This window comes from Gopherus flavomarginatus, chromosome 2 (assembly GCF_025201925.1).
Source record: "Gopherus flavomarginatus isolate rGopFla2 chromosome 2, rGopFla2.mat.asm, whole genome shotgun sequence".
NCBI classification, from domain to species: Eukaryota; Metazoa; Chordata; order Testudines; family Testudinidae; genus Gopherus; species Gopherus flavomarginatus.
In genome coordinates, this window is record NC_066618.1 from 229,694,007 (window position 1) to 229,721,222 (window position 27,216).

General features: G+C 41.5%; 1 protein-coding gene across 3 annotated transcripts in view; it reads right to left on the reverse strand.

Annotated features, from left to right (window-relative positions):
* ATP6V1H (ATPase H+ transporting V1 subunit H) overlaps positions 1-25,219 on the reverse strand; it is an 80,121-nt gene extending 54,902 nt beyond the window's left edge. For 2 of the 3 annotated variants that reach the window (XM_050938896.1, XM_050938894.1), the window contains exons 1-6: positions 25,105-25,217; positions 21,639-21,761; positions 10,856-10,958; positions 9,594-9,683; positions 3,805-3,918; positions 2,544-2,648 (exon numbers count right to left, since the gene is read on the reverse strand). In XM_050938896.1, the coding sequence (XP_050794853.1) occupies positions 2,544-2,648; positions 3,805-3,918; positions 9,594-9,683; positions 10,856-10,958; positions 21,639-21,742 (516 nt within the window). In that variant the 5' untranslated portion in view covers positions 21,743-21,761; positions 25,105-25,217. Of the gene's footprint in view, positions 1-2,543; positions 2,649-3,804; positions 3,919-9,593; positions 9,684-10,855; positions 10,959-21,638; positions 21,762-22,417; positions 22,553-25,104 lie in introns of all 3 variants that reach the window. The other variant, XM_050938895.1, reaches the window with a different exon arrangement.
* Positions 25,220-27,216: the final 1,997 nt, after the last annotated feature.

Genomic DNA, 27,216 nt, shown 5'->3' on the forward strand with positions numbered 1-27,216 from the left:
TGTTAGCTTTTCTTGTTAAGTCAAGTATATTGCTATTACAGTAAATTTATGAAAATCAGGATTGTCCCTTAGCCCTACAGTACAATTTCCACTATTTTGTCCAGGCTAGTTGAGTGTCCCAAATGTCACTGTCCTCCACTACTTTCATTCAGAGACTATTCTACAGCTGACCAGATCTGTTGGAAAGTCCTTTCACATATGACAAAACTGTATCTAGCTAAGTTAATTTCTAATGAGGAAAAAAAAAAATCACACTGATTCTACTCTCACAAATCAAGACTACAATAACGGGCAAATAGTGAAGCATCCTCTCACAATCCAATGTTTTGGATTATCCCTGTTTACACAAAGGTGGCAACAACAACAACGGAACAACAATACACAAGTGGTCCAGGACAGTGTAATGAGATACACTGAAGCACATTTTCTCCTTTAAGTTCTTGTACATAACACCTATTAGAGTTAGCCTCAGAATGGTGTAAGAAGAAAGACTATAACCCTGCCTTGGATAATACCAATAAATGACAGTGAAACTGCTTGAAACTTCAGGAAGCAAACGCAAAACCAAGTGTAATCTACACACCTTCTGGGTGTGGTGTTCTGTCCCAGCTAGTGGCACCAAAACCACTTGGAGATAGTTAAATGAGTCTGTTCTCCAGCCTTAGCTAAGAACCAGTTGGCTTTTAGCTCATGTGATACAGGCTCATGCACTAAGCTCCAGAGGTCCCAAGCTCAATCCCGCCTCAACTGGGAAGTTTCTGAAACTCAGGATGCGCTTCCTCAGCTAGGGGAAGTATGTAACCCAGACACCTCCTGGGTGTGGTGTTCTGTCCCATCGGGGAGGGGAACAAGGGGGAGAGAGAGAGAGAGAGATTAATAAATTTGCTCTACAGCCTTAGCTAACAGCCAGTTAGCTTTTGGCTCACACACTAAGCACCAGAGGTCCCACGTTCGATCCCACCTGCCAACGACCGGGGTCTGTTGGCATTATATAAGCAGTCCAAAAGAATCCAATGTGAAGCTATATATTGGCCAATGGCACTGAAGTACAATTTTGGACATAATTCAAAGTAATTTCCCTGCCTAGAAGAGAGTCAGGATTACTTCCAGACATCGCAAAATACATTTCAAAATTTTAAAAGGTGTATTTATAACAATGTCCTTTGTATTTCAAACTCAACTGCAAGTGATCTAAAAACACTTGAATCAATTTGAAGATATCAAGGCACAGCTCTGAGTTTTTAAAAATAAAGTCACACTTCTAAGATTCTTGCTTTTATAGAAACCATATGGTCATCTTCTTCTGAAGGTCCTTAGTTTCCAAAAATATTTCTGAGTAAAGTTCGGTCAGAAAGCCTACTGAACTGAATGACACAATTTATTAGAATTCAGTTTCACTCCAACACACCCTTATTAGAGAATGACAAACTGTTTGTTTTTGTAAACAACCTTACACAAAATTAACACCACCCATATGAAACAGCAAAGAAACATGGTTTTGCTTCTAAAGAACAAGTCATTCTTACTATACTGGAGCTATTGGCACATGCCAATATTGCTCAAACATTTATGCATTTTTAGGTGGCTTCACAGTTTCAGATGTTTCAGTCTAAGTGGGGAACAGTTCAGAGAGGAAAAAAATTTTTTTTTTAATGGACTCTTCAATCTAGCAGAGAAGGGTATAGCACACTCCAATGGCTGGAACTTGAAGTCACATTAAGTCCAACTGGAAATAAGGCATAAATTTTCAACGGAGAAGGTAATTAACCATTGGAACAATTTACCAACGGTTGCGGTGGGTTTTCTATCACTGGCATTTTGTAACCAAGATGGGCTATTTTTCTAAAAGATCTGCTCTAGAGATTATTTTTGGGAAGTTCCATGGCCTGTGTTGTACAGGAGATCAGATTAAATGTTCACGATGATCCCTTCTGGCCTTGGAATCTGCCTTAGAGTGCAGTTACACTCCAGAATGCAACAAGAAAAGGAGTTCTGTATTCATTTGCTATAGATGATTTCCAAAACTGTTCAGCATACAAGTCAAGACATGATTTTTTCGCCAAGTGCAAGCCCTCCAAAACAAAAAATATGGGATCTGAAATAAAAGGATTATGTTCTCTCATACTCAGTCACCAGGAGTCAGCATCTTTGTTATTAAACATAAAAAGCAAAATGGAATGCAGTTTGCTGTCTCATAGCTGTGCAGACTCTGTGGAGATGGCACTTTTCAATCAATCACGAAAACAGATATGCTGAATGAGAATGTGCTTGTTTCCCCTCCCCCCCAAAAATCCTCCTTTTCTTACTCTAGCTGGAATTGAATATACTTTCGAATACTGTATATGTGAAGTTATAATATCTCTTACTTTAAAAAGCAAGTCTAAGGATTTGAGAGTTAATTGTAACCAGTAATTACTGAAGTCTAAACAACACATTTTGTTAATACAGTTGCACATTTACACTTTATATACCTTTGTAGGGAGGTTTAAAAATGTAAGCCTTTTAAGAATGCACTCTAATTTTTTGTTTAGTTTTTTTTTTACCTGTGAACTAAGTTGAGTTTTAATCCAGTTGAAGTAATAATTCAGATCACTGCCTTCCATCAGCTCTTTTCCCCAGGCAGCCAATTTGGCAATAATTCTTGCTGCCTGAAAAAGAATTTGGTAAATAGAACTTCAGTTGCAAATGATCAAAGATTGAATGGAGGAAAAAAATACTGCTGTATGCATTGGAAACCAATTTTGGGAAAAATATTGCTACTTACACAAATACTGCTGCTTTATTCATTTTTCAAAGCAAAGCCTTATAGTCTGATTTATTTATATCTAATATTTGTCCTTCAGCTTTTTCTATTGGCTCGGCCCCTCATTAGCATGCAGAAGCAGTGTACACAGATCAGAGGTTATAAAATAAATGAAAAATCTAAGACAGCATTGTTGCCATCTAGGGCTTGGTCCTGCAACTGGCTCCTTTCGGAGGCAGGTGTCCGCCAACACAAAGCCAGTTGCAGGATCTGGTCCTATTTGGGTAATTAACATTCATTAATGTAAATTTGCTTAATTTTAAATATTTAATGCTCACAAATATCAATACACAAAGAAACTTTAAATAAGTACATGAATCTTCTGAGGAGGAAATGGTACAACACAGAAACCAGGTTTTCATAAGTAGTTCTTCACAATGCCTATGACATGTGAGAAACATATAAACTGGATCAGTTTTCTATGCCTACAGTCTTCCCAAGACAATTTATATGCATTCAAGGAATTTTTTGAGGAAAACTGTCAAATTATGCAGCAGGACTTGTACATTCTGCAGTACTCCAATGCAGCAGACAAAATAACCTATAACCACCTCAACTTTTACAAATATATGAAAGTGAATTAAAAAAATTACTTCGCTTAAGGTTTGAAAAGGCGCTACAAAATTTTATACTAAAACACATAATTACAGAGGGATCATTGGTTGGCGGCTATTTTCTAGTAACTAAATAGATTTCTTTAAAGAAAACTGTTTTTACCACAGATAATTTCCTGATCAATGAGACGGGAATGCTAATTCAGAACAAAGAACTATAGTTCCACATAACACTACTTTGATTCCCAGGAGAAGCAGCATGTATTTTGTAACAAATGGTCACGCAAAATTTGTTGTGTGATAAAACTGGTTTGCCTGACTTGTAAAAGAAAAGCCTTTTACCACAAAAGGAATTATTTAAGTTTTATGAATCTGCGAAGTCCAAAAAGAAAATAGGTTTCTATTTTCACCACAGCATCTTAGAAGATAGATGCATTTAAAGCTTACCATGTGCACAGTGAAGAGATCTTGGCGGTTCAACATAGGCAGAAAGTAGGACCATGCAGTGCTCTTACCACGTTTTGCATAGTCAAAGAAAATACTAACACGCTGATGCTTTTCCTGCAAAGGGAGGGGGAGACAAGGAGAAGCTCGTCAGTATTTCAGTCACAGTTTTATGTTATTTTTTCATTACATTGTCTTGCATCTCTCATAATTTACCGCATGAGAATATATTTCCTGTGTCAATCCCTCTCATTTTAACTACTACCACATACCATTGTTGGATAGCCAAAGTGTTGAAACTCAGACTTTAACGGCTATTTCATGCTGGTTCCCCATCAACCCCTACGAGACTGATTCCTCTCTCAGGCCTTGTCTGCACTACGAGTTTATATCGAATTTAGCAGCGTTAAATCGCATTAACCCTGCACCCGTCCACACAACGAAGACCTTTACATCAATAGAAAGGGCTCGAAATATCGATATCTGTACTCCTCCCCGACGAGGGGAGTAGCGCTGAAATCGGTATTGTCATTTCGGATTAGGGTTAGTGTGGCCGCAATTCGACGGTATTGGTCTCCGGGCGCTATCTCACAGTGCACCATTGTGACCACTCTGGCTCAGACACACTGGCCAGGTAGACAAGAAAAGCCCCGCAAACTTTTGAATGTCATTTCCTGTTTGCCCAGCGTGGAGCGCCGATCAGCACATGTGAGCATGCAGTCCCAGAATCAAAAAAGAGCTCCAGCATGGACCGTACAGAAGATATTGAAGCTGATCTCTGTATGAGGAGATGAATCTGTTCTATCAGAACTCCATTCCAAAAGACAAAATGCCAAAGCATTTGAAAAAATCTCCAAGGCAATGACAGACAGAGGCCACAACAAGGACTCAACACAGTGCTGTGTGAAACTTAAGGAGCTGAGACAAGCGTAACGAAAAGCCAAAGAATCAAATGGATGCTCACGGAGGGAGGGAGGGGGGACTGAGGACTCTAGCTATGCCACAGTTCCCGCACTCTCAGAAAATTATTTGCATTCTTGGCTGGGCTCCCAATGCCTGAAGGGTCAAAAACATTGTCGCGGGTGGTTCAGGTTATATGTCATTAGCCCCCCCCAATGAAAGAAAAGGGAAATCATTTCTCGCCTTTTTTCAATGTCACCATGTCTACTGGATGCTGCTGGCAGACGCGGTGCTGCAGTGCTACACAGCAGCATCCCACTGTCTTCCCTTCCCGATGGCAGATGGTACGATATAACTGGTATCCGTCATCATCATCCCGTGAGTGCTCCTAGCTGGCCTCAGTGAGGTCGGCCGGGGGCGCCTAGGCAAAAACGGGAATGACTCCCGGTCATTCCCTTCTTTAAGCTTTGTGTCCTGGAGATTCAGTCCTGCCTGGAATATCATAGCAGCTGGAGGCTGCGCTCCCCCCCAGTTTTATCTCAATAAAGTCAGTGTTGTTTCTTATCCATGCATTCTTTATTACTTCATCACACAAATGGGGGGACACTGCCACGGTAGCCCAGGAGGGGTGGGGGAGGAGGGAAGCCATGGGTGCGGTTGTTGCAGGGGCACCCCCTAGAATGGCATGCAGCTCATCATTTCTGCGGGATGTCTGGGGCTCTGACCTGGGGCGGCTGTTTGTCTCTCTGGTTCTTTAGTAGACGTGCCTGATATTCTAGGCAGGACTGACTCTACCTTTAGACAAAACTTAAAGAAGGGAATGACCAGGAGTCATTTCCATTTTTGTCTATATGCCCCCAGCCAACCTCACTGAGGCCAGCCAGGAGCACCCATGAAAGCATCAGATGGGGTACAATATGAGTGGTAACAGTCTCTGCTAACTTGCAACGGCAAGAGGATACTGCTGTGTAGCACTGCAGTACCGGGTCTGTCAGTAACATCCAACAGACATACGGTGACAGTGAAAAAAGGCTGAATGGGCTCCATGGTTGCCGTGCTATGGTGTCCGCCAGGGCAATCCAGGGAAAAGGGCACAAAATGATTGTCTGCTGTTGCTTTCATGGAGAGAGGATTGACTGACGATATTTACCCAGAATCACCCGCGACACTGTTTTTGTCCCATCATGCATTGTGATCTCAACCCAGAATTCCAATGGGCGGGGGAGACTGCAGGAACTATGGGATAGCTATGGGATAGCTACCCACAGTGCAACGCTCCAGAAATCGACCCTAGCCTCGGTACATGGATGTACACCGCCGAATTAATGTGCTTAGTGTGACCGCGTGCACTCGACCTTATACAATCTGTTTCCAAATACCAGTTTCTGTAAAATCAGAATAATCCCGTAGTGTAGATATACCCTCACAGTCCCAGTTATACTGCAGTTTATGCAGTGTCTGCTGAAAGGAAAAACATGCTTCTTTCTGGCTCAGACATTCAGACTGAAAGATTACATAGCTACTGTGAAGGGCCACATTTTCAGAGGGTTGCAACTCTACCTCCATTTCAGCTTAATAAACTCTGGGCATTAACTTTTTTCCACATTATTTCTTTCACACACAAATTGTCATTTGTGTGCGCATATTTGCACACTGTTTTGCACTTTCAAGTGTCTGTGCATGCACAGGAATGTTCCACTTGGCCTTGAAAGTCTATCCTGAAAACTACAGTTGGTGCTTATCTCCAAATGCAAGCTCCCATAAGAGGAATTGGAGTTATACAACACCACTAACCAAGTTTTGTTTTTTATGCTATTTTCAAACTGAGGATACCAGCATGATTAATAGGGAACTAAAGTTTATGAGAACTGTACACCATAGTCCCAAAATAATCTCAACATTGTCATCTAGCTTTCTTAAATCATATCATTCAGATTGGGATACATAATGTACAGTATAAATACAATATAGTATATAATGTCATGGAATTTCTACTTTCACTTCCTACCAATGTGTAGCTTAGGAACACAAAAACATTAGCTGTTACTGCTTCTCAAGATAGCTTTCTATGAAAGAAGCTCCCTAGTTTAAAGAGATCATGAGAAGTTGTGCATTTTGTTTTCCTCCACTCAAATGAGTTAGCATCCAAAGAAATATCCTTGACAGATGCAAAGATTTCAACACCATTGTGTGAACGCTGTGCTGCCATCTTTAACAGCTAACATGAGCCTGCAATGCTCACTAATGTTTGTCTTATTCCCCTTCTCCCTCAGCCTAGACCCACTCCAGAGAGTTGTTAACCAAGTCTTTTTGCATTTCTTTTCAAGTCTTCAGACCGATAGGGCCAGCACAGCTGAATCGGGTGATCAGCATTTCTTCCCTTGGCATCAATATCATGTTCTACTTCAAGAACTAGATTTCAAAGACTTGTGTTTAACACCAGTTATTGACAGCAGAGGTGTAAAACAGTGATCGCAAATTGTTCCCAGCTCTCTACAATAGAGCACCAATGAGGATGCAACAGTGCTCCTTCAGGATGCAGGTAGCAAAAGAACAAAGAAAAAAAGAATCCAAAGTATATCTTACAGTCAAGGAATTAAAGGAATAAAATTGGAACCGCTGATGGGCTGAAGAGACAAGATGAGGTATATGAAAGCTAAAATATCAGAAGAGCAGTAGAAAACCTCTCTATTTTAGAATCACAAGCCCACCAGGAAAGAGAATCACTGTTAGCACCTACAAAATGAATACTGTAAGTTATAGAATCAGACTATCATACTCCCAGAGACTATACCAAAGTTAAAAATCCTGCTCTGATGTTCTGGTAGCTCTGCACTCCCTCCAGAAATCTCTGGCCCTCCAAGTGTTCTTGCACTCTAGACCAGTAGAAGTTAACAGACAGAACTGTTTGGCCTAAAAAAAAATTTTTTTACCTATACTCAGTAAAGAACTTGTCAGAAGCCAGATAGAGAAACAGGATCACTCAACTGTCAGGGAAAAAGGGAATATGATTTGTCACAAGTTTCTTAACAGATGTTAATCCTACCACTTCAGGAAAGAGCAGAAATTTTAGTAAACTACAGCAGCGCACTTAAGCTGGAGATGGAAGCCTCAGTTTGATATCCATCAAAACGAAGAATATCATGTTGTGATCAAACATTTGGAGATTCAAAATAAAGACAGGCATTGACAAGCTTCAAAAATATTAAAAAGGAGAAAAAACAGGACTAAACACGTTTGAAATTCCATTGCACTTTTCATAAATTGTCATACTTGGGTATTTAATTTGATTTAACACACAAACCCGTAGCTAAGATATTTTAACACACTTTATTTCTTAACATCAACATGATGGCTCAATAATAGAACCAATTAGAAAACTGGTTTCCCTCCCAACCCAGAAAATGTTAACCCCCCCACCCCAAAAAAATATCAGTTTTCAAAGTTTTCAATGGAAATTTTCTATTTTTATCAAAAAGCAAAATTTTAGATGAAAAAACTGAGTTTTTGATGAAAAGCCAAAATGTTCTGCGAAAAGCAAACTTCACAAAATTCTTTATTTCATCACAAACCCAATTTTACATCAAAAAGTAATTCCAACAGAAACTTTTTGACCCACCCCACTCAACTATACAGCTTCTTAATTCTCTTAAACAATTCAAAGGAACACACAGTAAAAGGGATCATTCCCAGACTGTTAAACATATTAAGGCTACAGAACACGTTTTAATGCAGAGTTACTCTACAGTATAGCTCAGAGGCCATTTAATGTGTCGGAATAGTAAGTATATTGTTTTGCTTTCCTACAATGAGTTTGCCTAAAAAATGCTTTGCTTTAAAAAAGAATGGATACTTTCATTCATAATGACTATGTGGAAAGCACTCAGATACTATAGCGATAGGGTTTCAGATTGGCATCTGAAATAAATACTGCGATTAATATATTAGAGGTAGATGCTTATAAATAAGTTAGGTGCTTGAAAAGTAATACCAGATGGCTCCCCAAGTCAGAAATACTGTACATCATTTTCTGTGGTTCCTACCTAAACCCTATCTACTGATGGACAGGCAATATCTTAGTGTTCATATGCTTGGAATATTTCTACTGCTCTGGTTAACATTCATGCTGTTATGAAGGCATTGTGGATTGCGTCTGAATTTACTTCCAGCTTATTCATACATTTTGATCCTGGCTAGCTGTATAGACTGAGTCCTACTGACGTTTAACTCAGAATTAACAAAACTTTTTTTTTTAAGCTACTATACCACATTGCCAAGACAACAAACTGTATTTTAATGACACACACTTTCATTATGCATATTGTCCTGTACGTCACTTGATATGAATTTTACTGTTCCAAAATGAAAAGTGAATAAAATTCTAAAGACCACGATATGCAGTGTTTCAATGCTTATACTGTCAGCCTGACTAAGATGGATCCTGCACCTGCTTGCAAAATTTGGCTAAACTTAGGCCTTGTCTAAAAACAAAACTGCACAAATTTAAACTAAATTCATTAGGGGTTTGCAGGGATGGTGTACGGTAAATAAGGTTGGAGCCACTAATTGAATGAGGAGGATAAAGATATTCAACAGCTGCCTCATTCCCGGAGCAGCATCCATTCTGTATACCAAGTGTAGCCGGGTCTAATATGCTCATGTACTTAAAGACTCAAAGTATCATAATGCATCAACACGAAGGGGCCAAGCTAAGATTGCCTGTGAAATCTTAATTCTGGCATTTCCCAACTTTTGAGTGCTTGACTTTGCAACCTAAATATACATTCTTTGAATACAGTATTACATACATACACAAAGAGATCAAAATTAGATCAAGGGACAACCAAGCATCAAAGAGGAAGACTTAAATATGAAATAGGTTATTGACCTACTTGCAGCATATCATCAATCATAGTTAGGATGTACTGAACTGTCTGCTCCTTGGAGATATGAGTCATCAAGTTTATGAATGTTTTAGCACACTACAAAATAAGATACATTAAAATTAATATTGCAATTGTTTTATAATATGCAGTAGAATCTCAATAATTCACATTTTGGTTTTATGTAAATTTTAAGCATCCTAATGGCTTATTCATCTACAATATAATATGAATACATTTGACATTACAATGAAATTTTTTTCCATGCTGTTCATTACCTTTTACAAATTGTTCTATGGCATTCAATGGAAACAGTGAGAAGTAACTAGTGGGAGTTAGCACAGTTCCTCAAGGTGATTTGTCAAAAGATTAATAAGTCAGAATTAGAATCTCTCCTTCAACGTTTCTTTTAAGAAAAAAAATTTACAAGACATGGGCAAATTTAGTGACAGATGCTGAAGGGATTGCAAGTTTCTCTCTATCAGTGGTGCAGGACCAGCACTTGGAAAGCTTGTCTGGCCTGCCCATATGTTTCTGACTGGAAGATAGATACAAGTTGGACCTTTAAAGTTATTCCAACTGCTTTCCTCCTCCTGGCACAATTTAATCATGATATGTTTTCAGCAGCAGATTTCACGAACTGCTAGAGTTAGAGATTCATGCTTTATCTTCCTTGAAAAGAAAATGAGAGCAAGCATCTGGAGGGTACAGGGAAAGGTGCTGAGGAGAAGCTAGAAAGAGTTGCAAAAATTTACCACTACTCTTTACGTTCTATGCAACTTTTACATTAAACTGATGACACAGCATAGTCTGAAATAAAGTAATGTACCACCTTGGATAGCTATACTGTCACTATACAAACAATGCATATTATATGTAGCTATTTAAATAGTGTATGCATTAGTTACATCTTAAAATGCAAATTCTATTTGAGTTTAAGAAGCTGTACCAAAATGCACCCAACCATATCAGGAAAAAAAATACCTAAAAAGTGTTATCCAAGAGCACAATAAATGTGTGTGAAGCTTCCCAGCTTCTTTTGATCTCATCCCAGCTGAACACATTTAAAAATTAAGAGGTCTGTTAAAATAATGGCCAAGTTCCTCCTCACAAAAATTCATTTACAATATAACTGTCTGAAGCCCTGCTAAAACTTGCTAAATAGCATAACAGCAAAACACATACTTCCAACATTTAATTAGAGTTAGTATGGCAAGAGCAACCCCTCCCCCCTCCAAAAAAAAAAAATTTTAAAAAGGAAGCTGGGTTACCTGACTGCCTTCTGCTTGCAGCAATTCTTGTTTTCCTTCTGGGCTCCTCTTCTGCTCAAATCTTTGAATAAATTCACAGTCTTCACCTGAAATCATCTGTCCTCTGAAAAACAAAATACAAAGCCATAGGAACTTTTTGTGTGTGTGTTATTTCAGTCCTTATTTCTTTCAAAGATGCTATTTGACATGAGAGGCACTCTTCCTTTAATAAAGTTATAATAAACATGGTCCTATCATGAGTGCATGAGGCACTCCTATTCTGCCGAGAGCCTCATGTGCAAAGGAATGAATAATTTAATAGGGAATAATTTAAAGATGCAATTCTGTGTGTCTACTACTCAACAGCATCACCTCAGTCATTCTTAGATTGCCTCCAACCCTTGGAAGCACATAAGGAATCATTAGAGAGATGTAGTACTGACTATATATACATACCTCGAGTTCATGCTGAAAACAAGATCTGCAACACAACTACAATCCAGTTGAAAAAACTTGTGCAAATACAAAACTTTTTAGTCTTATTTCATGAAATAAGAAGTTTTAGTGCCAAAAATGAAGTGTGAGGGAATAGGAAATTTTTTGGAAATAAAGTCCTAGTTTCTGGGTTAGATTTTTACTTTTTCAAAATTGTTGACACACATTTGTGGTTTTAATCAGTTGATCCGTGGTATTTAGAAGATGGTGACTATACCAATCTGACTCGACTCCTAACTAGGTTTGTGGGGTTGAGAAGGAATTTCCCTCCAGAGCAGATTGGCAGTTTTTCACCTTCTTCTACAGCCTGTGGATGCAGGTCACTTGCCAGGATTAGCTAAGTAGATCTTACTAATCATTTCCCTGCCATTTCAGGGACCTTGGGCACTGGTGCATCTTGTTTCCTCGTAATCTCTGCCAATGGCACACAGTAGTTAGTGTCCTGGGAGCTATAATACTTTGTCTCCTATCAGCTGGTTAACACGTGGGTGTTGGGCCACCACAGAAGGTCAGAACAGATGATATAGTGGTCCCTTCTAGCCTTAAACTATGACCCAACAGACAGGTAAAGGATGGAAGTTGGGGAAGGACTTGAGCTACTGTGTTCCACAGCTACTTCCTTTATCCATCCAAATCTGTAGTTGAAAGTCTGTTGTAGCTAAACATTAGCAACGGTAAAGAACATTAAGATAATTAAAGAGTCACCATTAGTGATATTTCCATTTATCAAACTGAGCTACAGGACTGGCAGAATCTTCTACTCATTACAATGCAAAAGTTATTCCCACACCTGATAATGAGCAGGACAAGGCAGCAGAAACAACACATTGTCTAGGTAGAGTAAGGAAAATTATGTAATCAAAGGAAGATGAAAATCCACAGGATTAATACTTGTCAAATATCACAGGTTAACACACAAAGGGACCAAGTTACAGAGGCTGAAGCTCTTCAGAGAAGTGGAGAATTGAGCATAAAGCCATGCAACACCAAAATTACACAGGCTGGAAGAATAACATATTACTATTCAATGTTTCAGTTTTTCCAGCATTTTTAACTCTTCTTACATTTCCACTGAGTCAAAGGTCTTTTCCACCTACCAAAGCCACACCGAACAAGTTCTTCTAGTCAGCCTTTTCCACAATCTGAGTCACTGTCTGCAGGTGGTCCATGATTAAAAATTGAGTAAAAACTCTGTCAGCTCTCAGGGCAGATTACAGTTCAGTAACCCCTGTAGCATGTTCATCAGGATTAGTGAAGTACAGAAAATGGAAGGAAATCTGTAATACAACGTATTTATGCTTTTCCCTCTTCTGAATTAAATACCACTGTTACTTGGCCCATTCCAAGGTATCTCTGTCACAGGGGTGATTGGCCCCTTTAAGGGGAGATGGGGCCAGCCACACCTGTGCCATAATTGGATAGCTGCTTCCTGGTGAGAGAGGGTGGGACTAAGGAGGGCCATGTGACAGCTTAATGGGCACCTGGGGCCTTATAAAATGATAGAGTGAGATCAGTCTGCAGTAGCACCACAGGGAATGGAGCAGGCTGCAGCGGAAGGCCCTGGTGCAAGGGTCTGTAGAACACTGGGCTGATTAGCCTGAAATGCCCAAGGGTCCAGTGCTTTATACCACAGCAGGGAAGGAGTCAAGCAGCAAAGCTCAGAAGGCACTGAGAACAATACAGGAGGGGAACAGCCTGGGAGATGAGTGCTCTATCCCAGAGCTAAAAAGACTCTCACAGATAGTGAGGAAGGGGCTGGGAACAGGGACAGAGGGTGGGGCTGAAGTTAATTCACCAAAAGGCAGAACCACCTTTTTATCTGCTGGGGCTACAGTTGGACTTTTGCTACCCCAGAAGAGGTTGCATTTGTGACTTGGGCAGTGGGTTAAGCCACATCATGACAGACTGGCAAGGGGAGAGCCGAGGAGACCCACCTCAGGACAGGAAACTCAGGAAGGGTGTGCCAGCAGCTCCACACTTGACCAGCAGAGGATGCTACAGGGCAGCCAGACCCCACAACCACCTCCCCGGTTACCACACTTATGTGAAGTTGCTACACTATATGCGGGGCACTACCAAATTCACAGTCAAAGGATTTTAAAAATCATAAATTTCATGATTTCAGCTATTTAAATCTGAAATTCCATGGTGTTGTAACTGTAGGAGTTCTGACCCAAAAGTGGGTAGCGAGGGTGTCACAAGATTATTGAAGGAGTGTCGTGGTACTGCCACCCTTACTTCTGTGCTGCTGTTGGCACCGGTGCTGCCTTCAGAGCTGGGCAGCTGGAGAGTGGCAGCTGTTGGCCAGGAACCCAGCTCTGAAGGCAGCACCACCGCTAGCAGCACTGCAGAAGGGTGGCATGATATGTTATTGCCACCCTTACTTCTGTGCTGTTCCCTTCAGAACTGGGCCCTCAGCTAGCAGCCCCCACTCAACGGTCACCCAGCTCTGAAGGCAGTGCACAAGGGTGGCAATACCACAACCCCCACTACAATAACTTTGCAACCTCCTTTTGGGTCAGGACCCCCAGGTCTCCCCTGTGAAATCTGGTCTTTTGTGTACTTTTACCCTATAGTATACAGACTTCACAGTCTGTGATGCGTTTTTCACGGTTGTGAATTTGGTAGGGCCCCAGCTATATGATAGTACAGGCCTGCACAACATGCGGCCCGCAGAGGCTCACTGTGCGGCCCACAGAGGGATTCAAAATCTCGCGCACACAGCACTCAGCCCAGAGCCCTCTGAATCTCGGCCACAGCTGAGATTTAAAGGGCTCTGGGCTGCCGGCAGTGGCAGGGAGCTCTGAGCCCTTTGAATCCCGGCCGCAGCTCCAGCAGATGGGCTGGGGCTGGGATTTAAAGGGCTCAGGTCTCCCCGCAGCTGCGGGCAGCCTAGAGCCCTTTGAATCCCGGTCGCAGCTCCAGGTGAGGGGCTGGGGCTAGGATTTAAAGGGCTCGGGCTCCCCTCAGCGGCAGGAGCTCTGGGCCCTTCAAATCCCTGCCCCAACCCCGCAAAGTTCCAGGTTCCCCCAGCTGCCGGAGCCCCGAGCCCTTCAAATCCTTGCCCCTGCCCTGCAAAGTTCTGGGTTGCCCCAGCCGCCGGAGCCCTGGGCCCTTTAATTTGCCCCTGAGGGTTCCCAGCCACCTCTTCAGCTGAGAGCCCCTGGTTGATTTAAAATCAAGTATCACCTCCCCACCTCCAACCTTCCTTTTTGGCCCACAGCTGTTTTGGTGGGGAAGCGCTGGGAAGGAGGGTTTGTTTCTGCAGGGCTGAGCGGTGCTGGGGAGGGGTATTTCCGCCAGGCCGAGAGGTCCTGGGGAGGTGATGTGTTTCCGTGGGGCCGGGGGTTTTCGGCCATCAGCTGTTTTCTTTGGAGTAATGTGGCCCTCGCCGCTTTACGAGTTGTGCAGGCCTATGATAGTACTTAACTGTCAAAATATTACCTCAAGGACCATATCAAATCATATTTTTGACAATCTAGCCAGGCTTCCCTAATTTTAGAAAGATTTCTAAGAACTCACTAGTTGAGGAGTCTTAAGGTTTATATTCAAATTAGGTTGCTAGAGGTCTGCAATGAAATACAGCTACTATATTCTTAAAAAGGACACTGATCAACCAGTCATGGCTTAAAAAATAATGTTCTAAAAATATGGAGCTGCATTCCAAAGGGTCCAATACAGCTTAGTAGTGTATGATTTTTGTCCTTCCCTCCCTCTTTAACTACTAAAGTCGGATACAGAAGACCCAAACAGTGTTTGTATTTAGTACTAAGCATCAATGTAAACCTGTGTATATGCATGCCAAAATGGATTAAGGGGGAAAATGAAGGAGACTAAATTACCACTTCTCCCCCACAATAGGAGGAACATCACAATGATGTTCTCCTGATGATCTCTTCTCTCTTCTAATCTGCGGGTGGGGAGCATTCCCCTGCACATAAGTGTACTGCTGACATCAAGAATGGAAAAAACGCCAAGATTTCAAGAGATAATTTTGGATTTTTAATATAACCAGATTTTCCAGGAACAGAAATACAGAATGAAGTCCTTTTTGTATTTTGTATTCTATTTTTGTATGCTTTGACATGTGAAGATTGTTGTTTGACATTTTGTTCTTAACACTGCCTCATAACAAGCCATTTCTCAGCATGCGTAGGGGCCAACTCACCGTTACCAAAAAGATTTATAAAGCCAAGTCTCATTGGTCCCTTAAGTCAGTGGCTTCTGGCAAGATGGAGATAATTTTTTTATAACACAGCCCATGGAGACTGTGAAGCTCCCAGAGATTAACAAACCTGTACAGTTTTAGTCAACCAAGAAATTGGCATGAGAGAACAATAATCCATCAGCTTTGGTCAAACTAGAAAATTCTATAAAATGTAAAAAGTAATCAGAAAATATCCACTTCATTGTTTTTAAAACACTTCACACTAACATAGCACTTGTCATCTTCAAAGAACATTACAAATGTTAAATAAGATTTAAGAAGAGCCCTTGATTACAACTTTAAAGTTTGAGAAAGCAGTGCAAAAATAAGGCATGCGAGTTTATTTAAAAAAAATCAGTAGAAGTTTATCAACTGTCAAACAAAAAGCTTTCAAACAAATAAAGCTCTCTACTTTGATCTAACATTAAAGCTCAAGGAAATCAAAGGCGGAGGAAGACACTCCCTGGAACAAAGGAAGAACTGAGATTTAATATTTGTTTATTTATAAGTGCCAGTCCGAGCAGACATTTGCAGCACAGGGTTGTATAAAAGAAGTTTGACAGTTCTGTAAACAATTCATTAATATTTCATCAGGGACTTCAGGAATTTGAATAATGCCTTACCAATGTTAAAAATGCCACTTGCCAATCACTTCATTTTAAAATTAAAGTGACTAGTTATCTAATAACCCCAAGGAATCTCATGAATACCAATGTAAAAGCCATACAATCATGGCAGAAAAACCCAATCCTCCCCTTTGGTGCCAGCAGTCATGATTTTTCCCCATTACTAATATGCTGAGGTTTACCAATTCTTTACAGTTTAAGGTAACCACAGGCTCCCCATTTCATTTCAAAACACTCCTTTTTCCTCCCCACAGAATTATTCAATTGTACTGTTACTAAGACAGTCAATAAAGCATTGACCTGCAACCAAGAATGCAGGACAATGAGCTAGAGCAAATTTTGTTCAAGAAGTGCCAGATTTCACATATGCTAAGTCACCATGTACCTTTTCTAGCAATAGTCAGCATGTCAAATTCTTCACATTCGAAAAAGGAAATAGTTTCACCAGATAGATTCCAGATAATTCATAGATTCTCAATTCTAAGGCCAAAAGACCATTGTGATTATCTGATGCACTTGTAAAGCTTTACGCTGGTAAATCATTCGATTGTTAAATAGTTTTCCCATGTGATGTTACAGACTAATGTTATGTTCCCTTTAAGTATGAGCCACTCACTCTGCCACTTATCCCATGGAACAAATTTATTTTTAGAAGTCTCAAAACAAAGTCAATGCTTCATTTGCACCCTGGATACGAGGTAGGCATTAGTAACTGCTATTATAGGACTGAAGAAGGCAGATGATGTTGGTTATTGTTCTATATAATTCTTAATCAACAAGTGCTTGTAAGAGATCATTTATAAAAAGTTCTTGGTCAGTGTAGTTGATACATACACTTGTGATTAGTTTGGTTTTTCCATCATGCATTCCTCATGACAACTGTAGTTCCTGTTTTGTTCACATGACACAGCAAAGTGAATCCTAACTTTCTGTTTTAAAGACATCTGCCAGGTTTCACAGCTAAATATTAGACAATTCTATTAATTACTATTGGTACCACCCCATACTTACTTTATCAGCATGTCAAAATGCAGAGTTTTACCCAAGTGCCCTTGGCATGTGATGCTTTATGACAGTATTAGGGGACACTCATATGATCTGATTATTAAACCAGTCAAGCAATCATATTCAGGTTTATATAGAGGGAATGGCTTCTGTGCAATTGTACCAGCACAAACTGCACCAAGCAGAAAAATGTCTCTAAAAATGATTTAAAGGCAAGAAATTATAAAAACATTGACATACTATCTGATTTTAGTCTAGTTCAAAAAATTGAAGTTTACAGTATCTCTTTACAAATAAAATCCACAACCACCAAGAATGTAAATACCTCTTTTTAACACACTTGGCGATCCTCAGAAGGCAAAGCGTGAACTATTATGCATCACACAACTCACTCAAACATCAAGTGTTCTTATATGTTTGCATCCTACAGTACAGTACTGTAGTTTTCTAAATGCAAGAACATGGATTCTGAGAAGGGTATCTACTGTTCCAGTGGAGCAGCAGTTCTCAAACTGTGGGTGGAGACCCCAAATTGGGTAACGACTCCATTTTAGTGGGGTCACCAGGGTTGGCTTAAACTTGCTGGGTCCTGGGGCTGAAGCCCGAGCCCCACTGCCTGGAGCTGAAGACAAAGCCTGAAGGCTTCAGCCCTGGATAGCGGGGCTCAGGTTACAGATCCCCTGCCTTTGGCTGAAGCCGTTGGGCTACAGTTTCCCCCACACCCACAGTGGTAGAGCATGGGCATTGGCCCTCTCACCCAGGGCAGTGAGGCTCAGGCAGGCTCAAGCTTCAGTCTCCCATTCTGGGGTCATATTGTAATTTTTGTTGTCAGAAGGGGTCATGGTGCAATGAAGTTTGAGAACCCCTGCAGAAGAAGACTATTTTACTGTTTTTGAAAGTCCCGTTCAGGAAAGGGAAACCTGGCTTCCCTCAAGTGAAATATTCTGATTTTACAGTGCAGCAGCACAAAGACAATATTTTCTACAGTCTATACACAAAACTAAGTGCAAATTACTACACAAAGGCTGTTAGGTTTTTTGTTTTGTTAAGACTACTGACCCTAGTTAGAATTACACCCAAAACTATGTAAACAGAATTTTCGGTATTAAAATAATGAATTCTCAATTCAATTAGTTTGCAAAAAACTGACAATATAGCCAATGACAAACGCAGAAAATATTTTCAGTTATAATGATACTACCTAAATATTTAAGTTCTTGCAGACATGCTACACACTCTGAAATCAAACACTGCCAGTAAACACTGCAATATGTTTTGTGTAATCTGACTTTTTGTTTACAATGCATAACATTCAGAGGCAGGATAAACAATACACTAGTTAGACTTAGACTAAACTGACCCTGTACTAGAGAACTCAGGACCTAGATGCTGGCATATACTAGAATCTGAGCAACTGTGAGCAAGCAATTTTACTCCAGCACTGCAGTGCAGAACGGGCAGAGGTGAATTTTGGAAGACACCTCTCCTGTGTGCTTTAAAACCAGTGTTTTAATGTAATTTTAAAACAGCTCATAAAATATAACTATCAGTTTATATACTACTTATAAAATCACAAAAAAATAAGGAGGCACCTTGAAAAAACTGAATATAAAGTCTTATCCCAATCTAGGGCAAAAAAACAGAAGACCTGATTTGAGACAGGCCTCCATTTTTGAGGGCAAATTAAATGTGTTAACAGTTTTCTGTGGACTGTCAGCACAGCATCTCAGATAATCTTAACTCTTAGCCCTCGTCCAGACTAACCCGCGGCATCGGCGGGTTAAAATCGATTGCTCGGGGATCGATATATCGCGTCTAGTCTGGACGCGGTGTATCGATCCCCGAGCGCGCTTACATCGATTCCGGAACTCCATCAATCCGAACGGAGTTCCGGAATCGACACGGAGAGCCGCGGACATCGATGCAGCGCCGTCCAGACTGGTGAGTACCTCGATTTTAGAAATTCGACTTCAGCTACGTTATTCACGTAGCTGAAGTTGCGTATCTAAAATCGATTTTAATTTCTAGTCTGGACGTGGCCTTAGAGTGGAGCATGAAAGAGGTGCTCTCTAAAATAATCAGAACCAACCCACATAGGTCAAACACCACTTTGAACTGCATCAAAAAATAAATCAAATGCAAATGTTACTGTATTACCATAGCACACAGGATCCCCTGTCATGAACCAGGACCCCGCTGCGCAAAGTGCAGTATAGTCCCCAACACATGCTGTTGACACAGCACTAGTGCACTATGCTTCACTCTAGAAACATCACTAAGTAAAAGGGCAGTTGCATTCTGTGCTAGCAAACATTCCCAAATGGTCCGAAAGTATAGCTCCATCTTGACTGAACATGATGCAGTAATCTAATACGGAAATAGTGAAGGCATGGCAAGGGCCATCCACATCAGGAAAAGTCACAAATTTTCATTCCTCCAGGAGCTGCCAAAGATAACAAAAAAGGCAGGCATACTCTCAATAAAGGGACTATATCACCTTTCTGCCAGCTTCTCATGATGGTCTCCCATCATTCTAGCATCATAAAAACTTGAGAGATGGAAGGGACCTCATGGTCATAGTCCCATCTCCCTAATGCTGACACAGTATCAACAATACCTAGCCCTTTGCTGGCAGGCGCTTGTCTAACCTGTTCTTAAAAACCTCCAATGACAGGGATTCCACCACCTTCCTTTTAAGCCTATTCCAGAGTTTAATAGCCTTATAGTTAGAAAGATTTTCCTAACATCTAACCTAAATCTGTCTTGTACAGATTAAGTTGATTACTTCTTGTCCTAGCTTCAATGGACATGGAGAATAATTCATCACTGCCCTCACTATACCAGCCCTTTTGAAGATTATTAGGTCCACCCTCAGTCCTCTTTTCTCAAGACTAAGCATGCCTAGTTTGTTCAACTTTTCCTCGTATCAAAGGTTTAGAAACTTTGACCTCTTTTTTGCTGGTCTACTCTAGGTTCTCCTCAGTTTGTCCACGTCTTTCCTAAAGTGTGGTGCTCACCCTGGACTCCAGTGGGGGCCTCACCAGTGCCAAGCAGAGTGGAACAATTACCTCCTGTATCTAACAAACAACACTCAACTTAATAAACCCTAGACCCTTTTCTGCTGTACTACCACCTAGCCAATTAGTTCCCATTTTGTAATTGTGCATTTGACCTTTTCCTTCCTAACTGCAATATTTTGCACTTGTCTTTACTGAATTTCTCCAACTTGTAAGGTCCTTCTGATTTCTAATCATGTCCTCCAAAGTGCTTGCAAGCATTCCCACCTAAGAGTCACCTGCAAATTTTATAAGCATACTCTCCCCTCCATTATTAAAGTCTTTCCAAAGTGGGGGGGCGGGGGGAAAGGAGTGTGAGTGTGAGTGTGAGTGAGAAAGACGCACTCCATGCATGTGAATGAGTGACATACACACACACCTCATGTGTGAGTGAGAGAGAAATGCACATTGCCCCTTTAAGTACGCTGACCTCACTGTAAGTACACTGCCTTTTTAAGTAGGTCAGCAAGTTGAAACAGCAGTTGCTGCCAGCAAGCTCCCTCCAGCTCCCTCAGTCCTGAGCTCTGTTGTGTGCATCCCCCAGCTCTGTACAGATGGGGTACAGGAGCAGTGGAAAGGGGACACCCTGACATCAGCACCCCTCTTCCCTCCCTCCCCCTGTGCAGCAAGCAGAAGGCTCCTGGGAGCAGCTCCAAGGCAGAGGGCAGGAGCAGCATATGACAGTGGGGGGAGGGACACCTGAACTACCTGACAACTGATAGCCTGCTGGGCAGCTGCCGGTCCTCCCTGGTTGCAAGCCCCTACCAGCTAGCACCAACAGGCTGCTCTTCCTGCAAGCAGTGAACAAAGCAGGCAACTGCCGAACAACGTTATAAGGGAGCACTGTGCAACTTTAAGCGAGCATGTTCTCTAATAGATCAGGGATGTAACAATGAAACAAGGTTAATTGGGACATTGAGTGAGGAGCTACTGTACAGGCAAAACTCCGCTATTGCTAGTATACCTACTTTGTTCAGGAGGGTTCAGAGGTTGGAATAATCCATGCCAACAAAATGCAGTTTTGTCAGTATAAGCTGCATACACAATCGGAGTGATTTGCAAGTACAGTACACCTATATTGGCAAAGCACTCCTAATGTAAACCTGGCTTCAGTCCTGTGCTTTTCCTATTCGGCCATGCTTTCTGGGAGGAGACACTGTTCTAATGGTAAGCGGAATGTAATCAATTTTAGTAAACTTGTCTGAGGACCACTGTACTGAATTCAAAAAACAAAGTTCCTTTCCTTGAAATAAGTCCATAGGAAATTATTTCCATTCACTGAAAATTTTTTCCACTTTCATAGAGTCATGATAGAATGACATTTCTCACGTTACACATCATAATGGATATTCACAAGAATCCACAAGCTAGTAGAAAATGCAGCTGTCAACGATTCACGGTGAGTTTATACTTACTGGAGATATGACTGCCAGTTTACTTTGTTTGCCCGAACTTCAGCAGCTTTGGCAGCAATTATGTTTGTTGGGACAGCAGCATCCACAGCACCTCTGATATCCATTTTAATCTTGATTTAATATCTGTTCAGAAATATATTGTGAGTCAGATCTGAGACAAGTACAATAAAATTAGGAACATAAACAGACTATGTGCCCAAGATTTCCAGCAGTTTTTAAATGATTGTAGGTGTCTAATCTGGGACACCTTAAAGGAGCTAGTTTTCATAGTGTGGGCACCAAGTATTTTCTAAAAATAAGACCTCTTTATAGCATCTCAAGTCTGTCATCACTCCCCCACCCCAAAAAAAACCAGGAAACCACAGGTTGCTTTTGAAAACTTGGGCCTGTACTTTTAAATCAAACATCTTCTTCTTCCATTAATTTTAAGTCATAATGAAAAAACATTGTGCTCATGCAATGATGTGAAAATATTTCATGGGATAAGGTATATACTAAAACTAATTTAAATATTAATTGATTGTCTGCTGTTTATGTTGCACAGAAATTTTCTCCAAAACCCATTCACAATGGAGGATAATTATGTGAGAGGCTAAAACATTTGTTGCTACCTCTTAAGTAGTTCTCTAGCTAAATAAAAATATAACCTCTTCATGGGTGTAAGTTATAGTTGTTGATAAAGGGGTGACATTCAGAGATGTGTAGACCTCAATTCTGAGAGTCACATCAAAGACAGCATTTGAAAGACTTACAAAAGCATGAACAGTAGGAAAACAAACCTATATATGAGTCACTTTCAACCAAATTGTACTGACAAGTCTTCAACTCTTCCTTTAAAAAGCTGAAAATTCCTTCACATCAAGCCTCAGCGTTTTTTCTTTGAGGTCTGCAGGGCTTGAAAAATATCCACTTGCCTGTGGCAAAAAGGACATTTATGAACAATTTAAGATTTCCTTTTCTACATTTAAAAAAAAAAAGTTTCTGGTCTTATGGTTAGGACGACCTTCCCTATGTGAACATAGTGTTCACTCATGCAGTGAGTGTATACAGGCATCTTCAGTGCTAGCTGCTCCATTTTCCAATCTGTAGCAGAGTGAAAACTACTGATGCTGAAGAGTGTACATAAGCAGAAGTTAAACTGACAAGAACCAAAAAGTCAGGTCAATCTTATTTTGCTGTTGGTTAGTCAAGGTCAATACTTGAGTTATTCACTGGGGGAGGACGATGTCAGAGTGTAGCAGACACTTCCCACTGCCTCCACAGCAGCCAGAAAACTGAGGGAAATTAGAGCAGTAGAGATTTCGATCAGCCTTCACAGCAGTTTAGAGACTGTGGTTGGGATGTATATACAGAGACTATCTAAGGAAGAAAGTTTAAAAAAGCCACAATGCAAGGAGATAAAAGGAACAGAAGTGCTCAGAGAAAGGAAGATGGAGAGGAAACAGACATTAATGGCAACACAAGTAAAACAGAAACATGACGGTCTATTTTAGGGCAAAAACAAAAACGGAGTGAAACCAGAAAACAAAAGAAGGCAAAACGGAGTATGTTAATTAAAAAGATCGTAACAGAATTTAAATGCTGTACAAAACTGTTGTAATCCTTTACATTGCAGGAAGAGTGGCCTTAGAGGCAAGGCAGCACAGGTATTTTTCACTTATGTGAGTACACAAAGTCATTGGGTTAGGAAATGTTCAGTATGCTTTTCAAGGTGGGTAACACCAACAGGTCAGAAAAGTCAGTCAGGAACAGTAAACAATTAACCATAGGGTATGCAATATCAAGACAAGCATAGGCATGGAAAAATCATAGCAAAATAAACTAAGCAGCATTTGCAATAAGAAAGAGACCAGAAGAGCCAAGCTCCTGCATTTATTCCACAACAGAAAATGGGAAGAGTTTGTGAAGAGATACAAAGTTTCTCAATGTTTCATTTAGACACAATGAAAGCGATGCATGAAACATTTCTCTAAGAGGAAAGAAAAGGAAAATTGAACTGAACTTATCCCATCCCACTGTTATGTATTCCTTTGTGTTCTGCTCTCCGTATCAGAGTCTGGCTACATCAATAATGAAGTTGCTCCAGCTTTAAAGAAATGTTTCCCAAACAGATCTGAGATGTTTTAAAACAAGCTTCACTTAGACAATCAAGAAAGTTATTTGACTAAAGACTGTTTCAAAGAATTGCATTTTTGCAACTCCAGAAGTAGCCCTAAAAGTAACTTGAAAGCACTGTGACTTGCACCCAGCAGCTCTCAATTAGAAAAAGCATGGGTGTCCTATATTCAGCATGTATCATATAATTTAGGCCTAATTTAATTTAATCATTTTTACAGCTAGTCATTCCCCTAGTGACATCAATTCTTGCTTCACTGGCATATCATGCTATATAAACATTTACCCTTTGACAACAACAGTAACAGTAGGTCTCAATATCACAGACAGCGACCTTCAGCACTTCTGCTTTCTCTTTCCTTTATGGCCTAATCTCCATCTGATGCTGATTCCAAAACAAGGAGTGTGTTTGCAGCAGGTTGAAAGCTGGCAGGAGCAGGAACTCCACACAGTCTAAACTAGAACTACCTCACCCAACCCGCCTGGAGCTCTTTCACCACCACCACCACCACAAAGAAGCAGAATCTCTCTTCTCCATTCTCTACTCCCCAATACAATCCCTCGCTTCTATTATTGAATAAAAAAAGCAACTTTACTTCCCGTTATTATTTTATGGGAGAAGAGAAAATAAATACACCCTTCAACATTGCACTTTTGGGAGCTTTATTGTGAATACACAAGCATATTAGTTGTGTCCGTTAAAGGGTTCTATAACCTAGTTCTTAAGAGGAAGTAGCTGGGGCCATTTTAAATGCTCATCTGGTTACTGGGGCCTGGAGAAGAGGATTTAGGGAGCTCAAGAATGGGGAAGTTAGAGGCAAGTAGGAGCAGGCCAAGAGAGAACTGAATGGATGCAGCACGTTGCTGTACACAAGCAGCCTGCTGAGGCCCTGCTGAGCTCAGCAGGCTGCGCTGGGGCTACAGACGGGTGCAACAGTCACACTGCAGGATCCCAGCACTGATGTGCCCAGGCTATCCACAAAACCTCAGGAGGGGTCCCGCCGCTGCACGCACTGCTAAGGGGTGTCCAAGTAAAGCAGCTTCAGAGACGGCCTCGGCGAGAGCCCGAGCCCATTACCCTCCTCCCGCGAGCCCACCGAGCAGCTGCGCAGCACACAGCCCTTCCAGCAAGGCAGCGACCTCGACCCGCGGCAGGGAGGTGCTTGCGGGGGGCGCCAGCCCGAGCTCAGCCCCAGCCTGCTCCGGGCTCCCAGCACCTCGGCTGTCCGGGGGCGCTGAGGCAGCGGCCGAGCCCGCCCCGCTGTTCTCCCCGCTCGCACCCAGAGAGAGGGAGCAAAGCCCCGGGGGGCTCCCCGCCCGCTGCCACCTCCAGGCGGGAAGCCGCTCTTACCCTCTCAGTCTGGGGCCGGGCCCGCTGAGCGTCTCCGGCAGCGGCGCTGAGCTCCAGGGCAGCTGGGGCACTCGGCTGAGACAGCGGGGACGGTCATGTGACAGCACCCACCTGACTGCATAGCCCGACGGCAGCCGGGAAGGCCCAGTTCGCGCAGTAACAGCGCGGGCGCTGAGGACGGGGGCGGGGCTGCCCCCGGTTGCTGGGTTACTGCTCGAGCTGGCCGGGTCCTTCTTTGAAGCACGTTGCACCGCTCTGGCTGTGGCTGGCAGAGCCAAGTGTGCTCGGGATAGAGCCAGAAGCCGCCAGGCTACCCACTGCCTGCTCAAGGGAGCTTCCCTGGGTCTTGGCCTCCAGCCAGCACCTGGCCACCTGCATCCCTCTTCCTCAAGGCTGGGGGTTACAGCCCCCCTGCAATTCACTATGATCATCCCAGTCCCTCTGCCCTTATTAGTGCCGCACCTGCTCCTCACTCTGCGTCAGGAATAATGACGCCGCCCAGTACAGTTAGTTTAGGGCAAAAGCATTACAGAGAAAACGTCTACATGCAAACTGAGCTTGCCAGCTGCCACCCATCTTCCACATGGAGACCCCAGCAGGTTTCCAGTCGTTCAAACCCTTCCAGCAGGATTTTGATTTCTCTCAGTTACAGTTTCATGTTAGTTTAGGGTCAAAATGAGGACCTCTGAGTAGTTCAGCCTGAGACTTTGTACTAAGCTTTTTCGTGGTTGGCTGGGCATCCTGAACCTCATCTGAAGCAGTATCTATAGTTCTTATCATTCCCAGGATTTGCAGTAATTACTCCTCGCTGATTTCAATTCCTGGATGAAGTTCAGCAACCCTCCACTAGGGTGACCAGACAGCAAATGTGAAAGATCGGGACAGGGTGGGAGGTAATAGGAGCTTATACAAGAAAAAGACCCAACAATCAGGACATCTGGTCACCCTACCCTCCACCATGGAACCAGAATACAATCCCTGGCTCACACAGATACATATAATGTTTAAATATACACACGTTTTTTAATAATCTCTGTGTCCATAGCATCTGACGCACCTCAGTATAACAGTCTTTTGAAGATTTGACACTTCCAAGGTCTCACATCTGTCACCATAGCCATGTGGGTTTCAAGTGACTTAACTGAAAGCTAACTTCCCTTTTTTAGAAAAAAAATGATTTTTAATGAGAAATGGAATATTTAAAACTAAGGAAATTCCAAAAGTTAAGGTTTCATCTGCAAAATTAGTTAAGTTGTATTTTCTCTGTTTTCCTTGTGTCATTGAAACTGGAGAACTGGATCCTGGGTTGCTCACCTCTCAGCTGAGTGTTCTAACCACTAGGCAATACAGTCAGCCACCTGTGCTTTCTCTCTCCTTCTGTCTCCAGCTGAATGACTACCTCAGTGTTAATACTAGAGCTCTCAGTTAATTGCAGTTAACTGAAGCAACTAATGCAAAACAAATTAACTAGATTAAATAAAATAGTCATGATTAATCACAGTTTTAATCGCACTGTTAAACAATAATGGTTTTTATAAATAAAGTTTTTAGAAATATTTTTAAATATTTTCCATGTTGTCAAACAATTATTTCAATTACAACACAGATTACAATGTGTACTGTGCTCACTTTACATTATTATTTTTTATTACAAATGTGTGCACTGTAAAAAAGATAAAATAAATAGTATTTTTCAATTCACCTTATACAAGTACTGTAGTGCAATCTCTTTATGGAGAAAGTGCAACTTACAAATGTAGAATTTATTATTATTTATTTTACATAACTGCACTCAAAAACAAAACAATGTAAAACATTACAGCCTACAAGTCCACTCAGTCCTTCTTCTTGTTCAGCCAATCACTAAGACAAACAAGAGATAATGCTGCCCACTTCTTATTCACAATGTCTCCTGAAAGTGAAAAAAGGCATTCACGTGGCACTGTTGTAGCTGGCGTTGCAAGGTATTTAAGTGCCAGATATGCTAAACATTTCTATGCCCCTTCATGCTTTGACCGCCATTCTAAAGGACATGCTTCCATGCTGATGACTGGTTCTGCTCGATAACAATCCAAAGCAATGCGGATCGATGCACATTCATTTTCATCATCT